Source organism: Anopheles gambiae, chromosome 2, assembly GCF_943734735.2.
Source record: "Anopheles gambiae chromosome 2, idAnoGambNW_F1_1, whole genome shotgun sequence".
Classification (NCBI taxonomy): domain Eukaryota; kingdom Metazoa; phylum Arthropoda; class Insecta; order Diptera; family Culicidae; genus Anopheles; species Anopheles gambiae.
The window spans coordinates 21,602,459-21,615,808 of NC_064601.1; the positions used below are offsets into that span (position 1 = coordinate 21,602,459).

At 49.5% G+C, this 13,350-nt stretch overlaps 2 protein-coding genes and 1 long non-coding RNA gene across 7 annotated transcripts; 1 reads left to right on the plus strand and 2 right to left on the minus strand.

The window, feature by feature from the left end:
* The first annotated feature begins 1,011 nt into the window (after nt 1-1,011).
* On the plus strand, nt 1,012-7,601 carry LOC1273477 (acyl-CoA:lysophosphatidylglycerol acyltransferase 1). The gene is made up of 8 exons (XM_061648345.1): nt 1,012-1,442; nt 2,781-3,438; nt 3,520-3,728; nt 3,828-4,042; nt 4,130-4,266; nt 4,359-4,609; nt 4,685-4,866; nt 4,963-7,601. The coding sequence occupies exons 2-8, from the start codon at nt 3,419-3,421 to the stop codon at nt 5,215-5,217; spliced, it is 1,269 nt and encodes a 422-aa protein (XP_061504329.1). The 5' UTR covers nt 1,012-1,442; nt 2,781-3,418; the 3' UTR covers nt 5,218-7,601.
* On the minus strand, nt 1,150-1,930 carry LOC133391854 (uncharacterized). Its single transcript, XR_009765307.1, has 2 exons — nt 1,532-1,930; nt 1,150-1,462 (listed from the first exon to the last, which is right to left on the minus strand). It is a non-coding gene; the product is annotated as an uncharacterized LOC133391854 (long non-coding RNA).
* Nucleotides 7,588-11,045, minus strand: LOC1273476 (ketohexokinase). Of its 5 annotated transcripts, none has more exons than XM_061648346.1 (6): nt 10,926-11,043; nt 10,604-10,862; nt 10,324-10,370; nt 9,957-10,169; nt 9,563-9,889; nt 8,730-9,470 (listed from the first exon to the last, which is right to left on the minus strand). In XM_061648346.1, the coding sequence occupies exons 3-6, from the start codon at nt 10,351-10,353 to the stop codon at nt 9,027-9,029; spliced, it is 1,014 nt and encodes a 337-aa protein (XP_061504330.1). In that variant the 5' UTR covers nt 10,354-10,370; nt 10,604-10,862; nt 10,926-11,043; the 3' UTR covers nt 8,730-9,026. The 5 variants fall into 5 exon arrangements, with proteins under 5 accessions (XP_563692.3, XP_061504333.1, XP_061504330.1 ...); XM_061648347.1 differs by having other exon boundaries at nt 10,604-10,867; nt 10,926-11,017; XM_312454.5 differs by lacking the exon at nt 10,324-10,370.
* Nucleotides 11,046-13,350: the final 2,305 nt, after the last annotated feature.

A 13,350-nucleotide genomic window follows, 5' to 3' on the forward strand; every position in this document is an offset into this window, starting at 1 on the left:
GGCTTCAAATAGAGTTAATTTAGAACAGCGGCTTTTATAAATCATACTTGTTTGTGTGATTCTTTTATATTCAGAAATAACAGCTTATTGCTGGGTTTGTGCGATAGTGAAGTAGAATTATTGTTCACGATGCTCAAAAAGTGTACCATTTACATCGTTCGTTTTCAATCTTGTTGACCAATATCAGTTCGGAGCATTCAACACTACACTATGAACTGTTTGATTTACGGCGAAAAAACGGACGGCGAATTCGCCTCACCGGTGTTCTCCGATATCGCGGATTTTCGTAACTGCACATTTTGAATTTTATTTTGCAGATTAACCTTTAAGTTGGCAACCGGATACCCGGGTATTTTTTTCAACTTTAAACTGCCATAACTTTTGATTCATTGCTTTTATTGACCTGAAATTTGCCGTAGCCTCCCAACTTTTAATTTATGATTTTTTGGTGCATAAGTTGTAATTTTAAACAGCCTGTAAGTATTTTATTTTGATTTTTTTTTAACTTTACTACGTAAGTTGGCAACCAGCATACCCGGGTATTCCATACATTTTGTATGGAGAATGACGTTTCTCTTCTTCCTCTTTTCGTATTGTGCTTATTTTCGAGTCAAATTCAAGCGATTCCAAATTTCAATATGACCGTTATTTTTATATTAAAATGAAAAAAACTTAATGAATAAATGAAATAGAAGAGAATATATGGTCGGCATTACTTGCTTATAGCATTAAAATATAGAACGCATTGTTTACCTATGAAAATCGTTAATTTTTTGCATCAAAACGTGTGGAATACCCGGGTATGCCGGTTGCCAACTTACGTGTGTAAATCTGGTTGCCAACTCTACGGTTAAGCAGCATATTCAAAGGCGGTTGCTGTAAAAACGTGTTGAAGTAGTATTTGCATTCTTAAAAGTATGTTTAACAACAAAATTAATAGCAGAGTAGGTTTCACGCCGTCGGAAAAAAACTAGCAAGCAAAACAATGAAACGTTGTGTCGGTCCCAGTGTGCGCGCGCTGGGCAGAACTTTTAACGGCCAGAATTAGCAGCTGTCAACGGTCGGAAAACAGCGAAGGAGCGAAGAAGAAGAAGAAGAAAGACGACAGAAAAATAGTCGCAAAACTTGCACCCGAAGCAAAAACATCGGTCGGTTTTACGGCACGGCAGAGGAAATTTACTTGTTTTGGAAGCATTTTAAAACGATCGATGACGATCGCGAAGGTGATCGGTTCGCTGTAGCTGATCCATTCAAGCGGATAAGCACGGCACGGTTGCAAAAGGCCAGGAGGAAATAGCTAATCAATGCCCTGGCTCAATGTGTGTGCCGATGCCAAGGTCAGAGTCGAATGTTGAAAAAAGAAACTACACACACTGCTGTACAGTCGGGTGCAAACCTCTGGAAGCCGCGGATCCCGGTGCTTGCGAGATGAATCAAAGGAGGTAGGTGCATTTGTGAAATCCTGGACGGTAAAAAAGGGAAATGAGTTGCACTGTGCACATCAAGCAGCAAACAAGAAAGGATACCGAACCGTATGTTGCATTTGTGAAGTGAGGGCCGACACACACGCGCGCGCGATACCCCTTGAAACGTGTGCACGGGGTCTCGGAAAAATCGATAAACATTAAAACGGAGTGTCTTGCGCGGGGAAGCCCCCTCAGGCGGGCCTAGGTGTGTCGAGGTGTGATTTGAAGTGCGAAATGTAGAGGCGGTGTCCCATACACGTCGTCGGCAAGGGTTCTTTTTGTCGGGCGGGTTAATTAACACCTCACGCCGGTCGCGGTACCGAAAGGGCGAAGAAGAGGAGCGGCGTGGTCGACGCGCGTCTGAGTCAACGCGTGTGCGGGGAGAGGGGAGAACCGCACCAGGAGTGGGTTGTAAAGTGATGCTGATGAACACATTGCAGCAGCAGCAGCTTCCAGTGTACTCGTTTGTTATTGATCGATTTGTGTGTTGTGCTAGTGTTTGTGTGTGCGACTGACCATTAGTGTGTCGGGTCGTATGTTTTGGCGTCCGCATGATTCATTGCAGTTCCCGTTCCATTTTTATCAGTACGGCCCCGCCATTGCTCACCGTGTGCTAATCTAAGATCGACACCTTGGTAACCCCCGGGGCCGGGGTGAGGTTTGCTTATCAGTGAGTGAAGTACGGGAAGCAAGATTCCCCCCCCCCTCTCCACCACCTCGCCACTCCACCAGATTCACCTCCTGCACCACACCAAACTGTGTTCAGTGTCGCGCCGTATGTTGTGATTGATATGCGACGCACAGCGTATTCGGCGACAGGATGGGTCTGCGCTATGTATGGCCACGTTTCTCACCCCTCCCCACTCTACCGTGCCACGGTTATCAATTTGGCGAATGACTTTTGGACTTTTGCTGGTCCGGGTCTTCCGATCGCGAGCCGAGACCGCAAGGTCGGAATCGTTTCCTGCATTGGATTATCGTGCGATGATTCGAATTGACGCGGAATCGTGCCGAGGGGTTACACAGCTATCGGTACACTTTCGAGAACGTTAAAGCGAGCCATGAATGTTGCTGAACACCAGTTGCTGCCGTTGCCATAGCGAGGAGGCTTGGTCGAGGGTGGTTTTTTTCGAGGGGGATTTGGTACGACGGGTTATTTTGCGTTTTTCTAGCTTCATGTAATCCAGCCACCAACCACTGTGGTACTGTAGTCTATCATCGCATCAAAGATAACGGTCGACACGGGGTGGGATGGTTCTGTGAAAGAGGTTTTTGACATCCTCTTTCTCCCTCCTTTTCTCTCCTATCCTTTAGGAAAGCGTAATAAATCAATGTATTCACTGGAGGAGGCTTTTTGCTGCAGCGCTTCGAAATCGTCTCAATGGAACCGTCGTCGTCATACCCGTGCTAAGGTAGCGGACGAGCTGAAACGGCCGTACAGCAATTGTAGCAGTGGCAAGCGGCGCAGAAAACTGGAAGCCACAAACGTGCAGCCCAAAATCCCGACCGGCCATCCGCCCGTACCTGGCTGCTACTGATGCAAAGCTTAACCACAACACCATCATCATTATCATCATTATCATTGCGCGGTGCGCATCAGCTCAGCCGAGCACGGAACGCTGGCGCGCGCGTGTGGATAACGCAGCATGGAGCTACAGTAAATTAGTTGGTTCAGCGTGAAGAAGATTAATCGCGTGAAAAGAAACGACCCACTACAGAGTACAGTGCGCGGCGGGACATCGGGAGCGGCATCGGTGTCATAGTAGATCGCGTAGAATTAAAGCGCCATTGATAAGACACGGCGCAAGCTAGAAAAATCCAGACCTTGTTGTGGACGTACATTCCGCACCGGCAGCGGGAGCAGCGAGACGCTGACTGATTGCATCGTGCTGTTGAACCTAATCACTGTGTATACACAGCGGACAGAAGGAACCGCCGGCCCCGGAGTCACGATGCCGTGTTATAGCTTAAGGTAAGTGGGTGCTTCGTCAAGTCCCAGTGCGATCGTTTCACCGTACTTACGTGACCATGTGGGGCGTTTTGTGTGTTGCAGAAATATCATCAAGTACCCGCGAGCAGTGCTGCGGACGATTCTGGTGGTCGCCAACAACATCTACTGCGTGCCCACCTATCTCGTATGGATGTTTTTGCTGCTTCCGCTAAGAAAGATCCACGAAACGTACTACTACCGCATCGAGGGCATACTCTTCCACTGGCTGCTGGCCAACGTGTCGATGTGGTCCTGGACGGCCGGTTACGAAGGTGAGTCATTAACGCGCCACAATCCCAACTCGTCAGCTGATTGGGCGAGCACGTGTGTGCGTGTGTGAACTTAACTGAACTTTTCGCCTTCATTGGTAGTGGTGGAGATGGGCGACGATATAACGACCGCCTTCGATAAGCGCACGCTGGTGCTGGCGAACCATCAGAGCACCTCCGATGTGCCCCTGCTGATGGCGGCCTTCAACGCCAAGAAGGGCATCCTGCCGAACATCATGTGGATCATGGATCGGCTCTTTAAGTATACCAACTTCGGTGCGGTCAGCCTTGTGCATCAGGACTTTTTCATAGCCTCGGTAGGTGTCCTTAGTTGGTTTGTTTTTTTTTTGTGTGATTCTCGTCTCGTAACTGAATCGTAATCGTTCTTGCATTACATCCACCAGGGCAAGAAAAATCGCGAAAAATCGCTACAGCAACTGAAATCGCACATACGGCAGTGCTACGTGCCGCGGAAGCGGAAGTGGATGGTACTATTTCCCGAGGGTGGTTTCCTGCGCAAACGAAAGGAAGTTAGTCAAAGGTACGCTCTGCTTTCCTTTGACCTGCTGACAGCAGTAGGTCTTGTTTCCATAGCAACTAAAAATGATGTGCCCATGTGTTTGACGTTTGCAGATTTGCAGAGAAAAACAATCTACCAGTATTAAATAATGTCACCTTGCCGCGTGTCGGTGCTATGAAGGCCATTATGGATATGCTCGGAGCGCCGAACGACATGAACGTGTGCTCGTCCTCGTCCACCACCACGAACCCATCGCTCGTCGGCTGTGGCAGTGTCGGTGGCGGGCAGGATGCGGTTAAACAATCGGCCAGCAACAGCACTATCATCAGTAGCAAAGCAATAAACAAGGATGACGATGACTGTGGTAAGTAGTGATGGTGATTTTTTTGGCCCCCGCCCAACGAGAACGGTACATTGACCGGTTCGGGTTTCTTTACAGATACCTGTAAGGATGCCTCGTACGCATTGCTGAACGGGCAATCGGGCGGCTGCTTAGAGTACGTACTAGACATTACGATCGCGTACCCGCAAGGCGTACCGCTAGATCTACCCAACATTGTGCACGGCATGCGGGATCCCTGCCAGACGTTTCTATTCTACAAACTTTACCATAGTTCGGAGGTAAATGCAACCCCACTCTTCTTCGATCCGGAACCGGTCTGGCTTTCTATGCATCCTAACCATAATTTGTTTGCAACCTTCTATCCCTTCCCCTAGGTTCCGCGCGACAGTGAATCCCTCACCCAGTGGTTGTACAATCGATTTTACGAAAAGGAGAAACTGCTCGAAGAGTTTTACCGTACCGGCAGCTGGCCGGCAAGCTGTACCATTCCCCCGACGGCCGTGCACCAGGATTTGCTGCGGTTTTTGCTAATTCATTTGTTTTTCATCACCTCTACTTACGTGCATCTGCAGCTGATCCTAATGCTGATCAACTACACGAACGTCATGTACGTGTACATGCTGAGCTAAGCCAACGAATGGCAGCTTTTCTGTCGCGTTTCGTACACCACTAATCTCGCAGCTCCAAGCAGCAGCAAGCACGGCTCTCCGAAGGGCGCTGCGCGACAAAAAAAAAACGAACACTTTAACAGCGTGCAGCTTAGCAGTATGGCGGAAGAGTACTGATGAAAACTTGCAAGGCAAAAGGCAAAACAAAAAAACAAAACCAAACTCTAAGTCGCACCGAGTGAATATTGAGACATACTTTGCTAAATTATAAGTTAAAAAGATGGCGCCCCGCGTTTGTGCTGATGTTACCCACTCTAGTGTAAATGGTTGTAGTGTTAAGTGGCATATAACGATCGCAGAACCATGTGGGCAATCGCAGGAAGCTGTGTGTATGTGAGACGGCACGGCAGCAGGAAGATTAGCAGCGCAATATCTGTGTGTTTCTGTGTGTGTGTGTTTTTTGTGTGCGTGTGTATGTTTGAGCGCGCGAGCGCCTGTCGTAGTCATGCCAACAAGAGACAGTTCTGCGCAGAACTGGAGTATTCTGCGTGCTGTTTTGCGTTAGTAGCACATGTCGCGATAGCAATGCATTATTTTGCATAAGAAGACGCGCATAAAGTATCGTCCGATATCGAATACATTCTCCTCCACGACCCATTTCCTCCCCTTCTTACCCCCTCTCCCCCATTCATCCACCCTGGTTAGCGTTTATACAGCGCGCCACATGAGCTTGCGCCTTTCCTCGCAAACGATGCGACGGTAAAGGTAGCGTTAAAACGCGCACAACATACAACAAATACTGATGAGAATAGGTAGCACAAAAACCAACCCCCCCGGGAAGTAAATGTAATGATTTGCAATCAACTTAATGGTATTGTACACACTATACAGCCAACACACACAGTAATGCATCATGTTTCCTGCCCCGCGCTTGTGTCGAGGAAATTATGCCGCAGCCGAAACGTTTGTTTGTAGGTACAGTTATTTTACCCAAACTGAGTCAGTGAATACGAGTAAGAACTTCTCCTCCCGAAGGTAGGAATATAAGCCGTTAAAAGAAAACGAATTTTTGTTTTTTTATTAAGCTTACCCTTAGTTTCGACTCAATTTAGGGATCAGGAGCAGGAGCAGGTAGGGGTTTTATTTTTATTTGTGTTTTTTTAAAGCTATCGCCCCATCACTTTACGGCGATTGATTAGGGGAGCAGCGCACTACTTGTTGCGAACGTTGCAGCATGTTTTATCAAGTGTACGACGCCGGCTTTCAGGAAGCCGGCTTAGGGAGAGAAAGGGTGAAGCGTGTGTCAAGTCGCGTGCGCAAGGCAAAAGGGTAGAGAACTGTTTAAAACAGGGGTTTATATACACACACGATGCATTACGTTTAGGTTAGATTTACTCGGTTCTTTCCAGTTCGTTTCGGTGCACAGGGAGCCACACGAAGGGGGTTAGATTAGAAGGGCCAATACAGGCGTGCCGCGCACTTACCAATTGATTGTACATACTATATACACACACACGCGTACACGCATACACCTACACGTGTGGCTGTTTAAAATGCCGTTTTTCCGTTTTATTTCTCTCCTTTTCGCTGTATCCGTACAAAAGCTATTACTATATCCTAGCGATAATACTAACAGTTTTTCCCTATTTTCCTATCCCCCCCTTTCTGGCCACTGACACACTGTTCCCTTACAAACGTGTAGCAGAAACTATTTAATCTACCTGTTCTTTAGGAAACACACAACACACACACACGCCGTGAAAAACCGAAGAGAAAGGAATAAGAGTAGAAAATTTAAGCCGCAAACGATAAGGAATCACTTTCTTTCCACGACGCGGTACAGGGAAAATAATTCGCGCAAACTTGCACATACGCGCGTGTGTGTTGTGTGTATAAGGAAGTTCCAGAGTGTTAGGAGACGATGTACGTGTGATGCGGAAAAGGAAGTAGTAGCGTGTGTACTCCTGCCAGAGTAAGGAATTAGCATTCGTGCGTTATTTAGTGTATAAATGTAGCACAACATGATGTTCCGTTTTCCTACGCGGAGTGCAGGGGACAGTCAGGGAGGTTCCATTGATCAGGAAACGACCTCCACCGCCCGCCCTCCTCCGCCTCCTCCTCTTACGTATATTGTTTGCTCATTTTCTACAAACCCGCTGGGCACACGCGGGGGCTTATACATTACATACGCGAACCAGTTTGCCGTGTGCCGTGCACCATGATACCATGATTCATTGCCATGCTGTGTGGCAATACCGTGTGAAAATGATGATCGCCATTCCCCGATCGCATGAGCCGTTGGGTGGGGTGGGGAGCGTCATGCTTCGAATACCTTTTTTCGAATAGAAACAAGACAGTAAACAACAGTCAAAACCAGTCAAAAAAAAAAACTGTGTGAAAAGAAAGTGTCGTCTAGTCTCGCTTTATTCCATCAAACCCGAAAATGGCCAGCTTTTGGCCGGCAACACGCGACGCAAACTCCAGCACCACCGACAGTGAGCCCGGTGGCTCTTCCTCCGCCAGCTTTAAAATACAACCGGCGACAAAGGTATCGCCTGCACCGAGACTATCGCGTATTACTTCCGGCGGGTAGGTCGGCTGGGTAAACCAGCGGTCCTGCCGGTCGATCGCTACCGTGTCGCGTTCGCCCCACGGACAGATGATGATGTACGATCCGGGGTGCAATTGTTTCAGCCCAGCAATAGCCTCCCTGGCGCTGTCGTGCCCCAGAAAGCGGGCAAAGTCTTTGCCCACAAACACGACGTCCACACCGTCCACGAGCAGGTCAAGATTGGAGTGGCGTGGTTTTTCCAGTTCGACGGAGATTTTCACCTTGCAGGATTGGTTTTCTGGCCGTTCGTTCCACTCCACGATGGAGCGTATCATCTGCACTATTGTCGATGTGTTGCGTCTTCCCTAGGGGTTGGACCAGTACATTAATTAGTATCAGATAAAACCCCCCAATAGAGAAATACCACAAACATACTTCGAAATGAATCCATGCATAGTCCTGTAGATTGATGCGCTGAAAATCCTCAAAGGTAAGCTCCGGTAGGTCCGGATTGCTATGCACGATCGTCCGGCTACCGGTGGCCAAACTCAGCCAAACCGTGGACAGCGGTACCTGCGCACCGCGATGGTACACGCAATGATCGTGCGCGATCTTACGCTCGCGCAAATCATCCAGCGCAAAGTGGAACATTTTGGCATCGCTGAAGGAGGCGAGCAGCTCACAGCGTGCACCAAGGTTGGCCAGCACGGTACAGTTGTTGGATGCGTTGCCACCACGCTGCCATCGGCTCGATTGACACCGCTGATCGGAATCTTCCGCCGGGTACGCATCACACACCTGTATGATGTCGATGTTGCACAGCCCGACGCACAGTATTTTCTTTCCGTGTAGCCGTTTGCCATCTTGCTCGAATTGTGCCATCGAGGCTGGAGAGAGAGAGAGAGAGGTTACAAAAGCGAACAAGCACCGAATCAGTGTAAAGAGTTGCAAACGAGAATGTGGAATAACGGGGCTAAGCTGATTGTTTTATACGTTCGAATGTATTATCTTTTGGTGTTTTGCATTTTATAACATCGTGTGCACACACACACAAACACACTCACATCGTGTACTTGTTGGAGTATCTTTTGAAAGGGAAAAATAAACAACTAAACGATTATAAAACGTAATAGCAAAAAAAAAACAACATTAATCCTATCTCTCTTTCTCTCGATTGCGCCGAACCGATCGTCACGATCGTCGACACTGATTTGGTGTTCTGGCGCACTGTCCTCGTCCCTCCCTTCCCGGTTCGTTCGCCCCCTCCCCCCCCCCCCGCTCACAAATCCACCCCCGTATCGATCAGCTCGCGCAGCAGCAGCGACGCCCGGCGGGGCAGCAGCCGCAGCAGATGGCTCACGAAGAGCAAATATTTCGGTATGCTAATCTCTAGCTCGTTGCGCCGCACGCCCGCTATAATACGCTGGGCGGCCTCGTCCGACCGGATGCGCCCGAACGCGGACGAAATGCGCAGCCGAATGTCGTTCAGGCAGTGGTCGGTGATGATGAACGGGTAGATGTGGACGAGCGTTGTGTGGATCGTGTGCTGCCGCTTTTCGATGCGCAGCTCCTCCAGCGTGGACTCGTACAGACCCTGGACGGCGAACTGGGACACGGCCAGTGGCATCTGGTGCTTCAGCCCACTGACGCCGGCCACCGAGGTCAGGAAGACGATGTGCCCGTGGGCCATTTTCTTCATTTTGGGCAGTATCGCTTCCAGCAGCTGTCGTCAAGGGTAGAGAAAAATTAATCGCAGTTAGTGAAACGTGTCACGATCCTCTCACCCAAACGAATGGGTGAACAGTTAATGCCTACCAAAAAGTGTGATACTACGCCAACATTCAGTGTGGTTTCGATCGGTGGCGCTTCGGTGACAAGGCTACGTGCGCTCGGCACGTTGCAGCTGTGAAACAGCATGCTGATCGGGCCGAGGCTGCCCTCGATCGCGGCCACCGTACGGCCGACCTCCACCTTGCTCGTAACGTCACATTCGAACGCGCTGGCCACACCGCCCGACGACTGTATTTTCTTCACCAACAGCTCGTTGTCCGTTGCGTTCACGTCGATGCAGGCCACCTTCACGCCTAACGCCGCCAGCTGTAGGGCCAGATCGTATCCGACACCCCGACCGCTACCGACAACCTGAGAGGGAAACACACAAACGAATCAAATGGCTGCTCCATACTTTTATCGGCTCCTCATTACTTACGGCTGCCACTTCCCCGGTGAGACATTTGGCCTTCGGTGCCCGGATCTGGTGGAACAGCGACTGCAGCAAGGTGAGAAAGAACTGCACCAAGATGATCAGCACATCCCAGCAGAAGATCAGCGTGGCGTACAGCCGTAAGATCATCGAAACGGGCTTCCGGTGACAGTCGAGCCAGGCGGGCAATCGGCGCGGGCTTTCCTTCGCTTCGGACGACTAAAAGCAAAACACACAGGCAAGCGGTGCCGGTTATTGGTTGCGACAGCTCTCATTACTCTCCTCTCCATCATTTTCACGAGGACGGGCGTGTGTGCAATTTGCGTGCGGGAAACCGATCAAAACGAACCATAACAGAGCTTTTGCTACTTACATGGAACCGCGTCACGTATTGGTTGGTCATTGTTGCGAAGCCGAAGTCTAGCGCAATAATCGTTCGCGATTAGAGCGTATCATATCCACGCAGCACACACCAATACACACACACACACAACACAGAGGTTAAATTTAATTAGTAGAACTACGCGCATGTTCCAGCCACAGCTCGCGAACGGTATCACACGCTTCCCGTTAATCCCTTCGCGACGGGACGTAACCACCCTCCCCAATGCCCCAGGACAGTCAACAGTGGAAGAGGGTGGAAGAACGCTTACCTTCTCGGGGTCTGCGGGGTGCACGGTACTTGACGAGCGGCCGTGTGCTGCTAATCACACCACTCCACGGGCTTTGGGCAGCTGATTCGGTGTGTTTATCTCCAAATCCAAAGTCCGTCCGAAATGGACCCGCACGTACGTCGATGACGGTGACGACAGTTGCGAGAACATGCGTAAAGTCAGTCAACCCGGGAAATCAACCTGGACTCGGGTACGGGAGGCTGGTTTGTTGTGCACCTGTCGGAAATGCTGGCCAATACTGCACTGTGCCTGTTAAGCTGCAGTTGTCCCTTTTAAACGGTAATGGGTTTTTGCTATTTACCTGGTGGAGTTTAAAATTGCACGCAAAAAGCGTTGAAAGTGCGTGTACGTTTTCTTCACGGACTGTTGCAAATGTCATAACAAACCGCGGCTGAACGGGGCGGCCCGTTAGCTTCGGCCGCCCTGCCTATTTCAGCCGCCCTCGTGTGTTTATACAGCACTAGTTGTGTACTGGAATGGGTGTTTCGTCGCTTTCTTCACCAAATCGATGTTCGTTCGAAATGGACGTTATTGAAATCGATGAGAGCTGGTACGTGTAAAACATTACAAATAATTCATTTATGTACTTTGAAATTATTGTATGAATAAGATGTATTGAACATGTATTAAAAAATGCGTCATCTACTGTTTGACATATTTTAGCTGAAACCATTAAATTGTTCCAATTATTTTGGGATTTTAATAAAACTGGCTGTGCTTCAAGCATCCCAAAGCTAGTTTCCCTGAATAAAAGTCTATGACGCTTGAATTAATTGGTGACTTTGCCTTTCACACACACACACACACACACACACACACACACACACAATTTCCGAAGGGCAGCTGTGGAAAGTATCTTCCCTTCTCGATCTGCTGTAGTCGATCAAATCAAGTACCACTCCGCTCTCTTTTCCTTCCCTCTTTAAAAAAATTATGATCTGGTCCAGCCTAATTCGATTCCCATCTTGGTTCAAAACATCGAAATAAAAAATAAATCACAACAACAGCAGGGAAATAGCATTCTCCCCAAACGATGCTCTGTTTTTTTCGCCCCAGAGTGAGAGAGAGACGTGAGGGCGATTTGGGTCACGAACGCTTCCACAGGTCATTATTACCGGGGTACAATGAAATCATGCCATTCCTGGGGGGATGTTCCTGCAGTTGAATTGTATAATTGTCCTCCACCCTTCCCTCTCACGTCACCCTTCCTTTCAACGTGGGAGAAGGGTCACCCCAATTTCCACCGGCCGTGGGCTGCTTCTAATAATCCGATTACCATCCTCACAAAAAAAATTGTGTGCTCTTCGCCTCGGCCATATCGTTGGCGTTAAATTTTCGGGAGCACGGCAGCATATTCATTAATCAACCGACTGCAGTTAAGGAAAAACGGAGCTAATGTCAATAAATTAACACAAGCTAACAAGGCAATAGTTTAAGTACCCTATAGGGTACTGCGTGTTTTTTTTGCCACAGATACAGCTGCCCAACACGAGCGCTCCCAGTCCGATCGCTTCCCCCTGCAAGGCGATGGTGGCGCTAATCGTTTCGCGCTAATGTTCTACGATCGGGCGCCAACATAAGCATAACACGGGGCTAATTGATTCGCCGCAAGTAGTGGTGGTAGTGCACAGCACGGCTGACTGTTTGGGCAGCAGGCCATGCCAATGTGCTTAACGCGATAATTATACCGTTTGGTCGGGGGTTTGGTCGCGCTGCTTTACATGCCCGAGAGCAAGTTGCGTGGCGAGTGCTCACCGTACCCCTGCTCGAACGATTGGAGTGGCGCGATGAAGCCACAATCTTAAGCGATCGGAGCGATCCTTCCCGGTGATCTCGAGATGGTCCATTGCAGTTCCCAGGCGTGTGTGCAATTGTAGCGGCAGTTTTGCTGCCCGAGAAGAATGCTTGGGAACCGGGCGGGAGGAGCCCTCGCCGTACCCAACCTGTCGTAGATAGGTGCAGGAGCGATAAAGCCACTGACGAGATGCGAGCGAGCGAGCGAGCGAGAGCAAGAGAGAGATCAAGAGAATGGCCTTTTACTACCGTTTTGCCAGGGCGGAAATTTCCCGTCATTGGCGTTGATTCGTGTGGACTAATTTCCGTCCGTGTGGACGATCGTGGGCCCCGCTAGGGACGGCCGGGCATTTGGTGATTGTGCAGATTGACAGCCGTAAGCCTGCGGAAATAATGCTACTTCTCATCGCAGCTCGCCCAAAATAATGCCTCTCCATCTTCATCAAGATGTTTGCTGCTTCCCATCTATCCGCACCCTCTTCCCGCCACCAGCCACCAGAGAAAGGAGGTGAGCTCGAGACATAGATTGTGCCGATTCCAGCTTGGGGCGGGTAACAGAGGCCCTAGTGAGCGGGCTTGAGCGGGCGGCAAATTATTATTACACTAACATACACGCGGAGCGAGGGGGCGCCATCTCCGCTTTTATTTGGGCTCGAAAGAAGAAAATTTGGTCCGCTGCATTACGATGGGCGATCATCTCGATGTGTGTGTGTACACGATCATCAGGTCATAGATCCCCGCATAGATGCTCGAGCACGGGCACCATAACCATTTGAAAGTGTGTACAAATCGATAACCAGCAGCGGCGGTAAACATCCCGGCACTCACATCAACCCCGCACCGCACCGGGAAAATGGCCTTTGGAGATTGAAGATGGCTCGGTGCGTAATGCTGCCAGTCCAGCGCATCCCGCGGCGAGAGAAATCATGCAA

Coding starts and splice junctions, on each gene's coding strand:
- LOC1273477 (XM_061648345.1), top strand. CDS start 3,419: ATGCCGTGTTATAGCTTAAG. Junction 3,439..3,519: donor ATGCCGTGTTATAGCTTAAG/GTAAGTGGGTGC, acceptor TGTGTGTTGCAG/AAATATCATCAAGTACCCGC. Junction 4,867..4,962: donor AACTTTACCATAGTTCGGAG/GTAAATGCAACC, acceptor CCCTTCCCCTAG/GTTCCGCGCGACAGTGAATC.
- LOC1273476 (XM_061648346.1), bottom strand. CDS start 10,353: ATGACCAACCAATACGTGACGCGGTTCCAT. Junction 10,170..10,323: donor AATACGTGACGCGGTTCCAT/GTAAGTAGCAAA, acceptor TTTTGCTTTTAG/TCGTCCGAAGCGAAGGAAAG. Junction 9,890..9,956: donor TCACCGGGGAAGTGGCAGCC/GTAAGTAATGAG, acceptor TTTCCCTCTCAG/GTTGTCGGTAGCGGTCGGGG.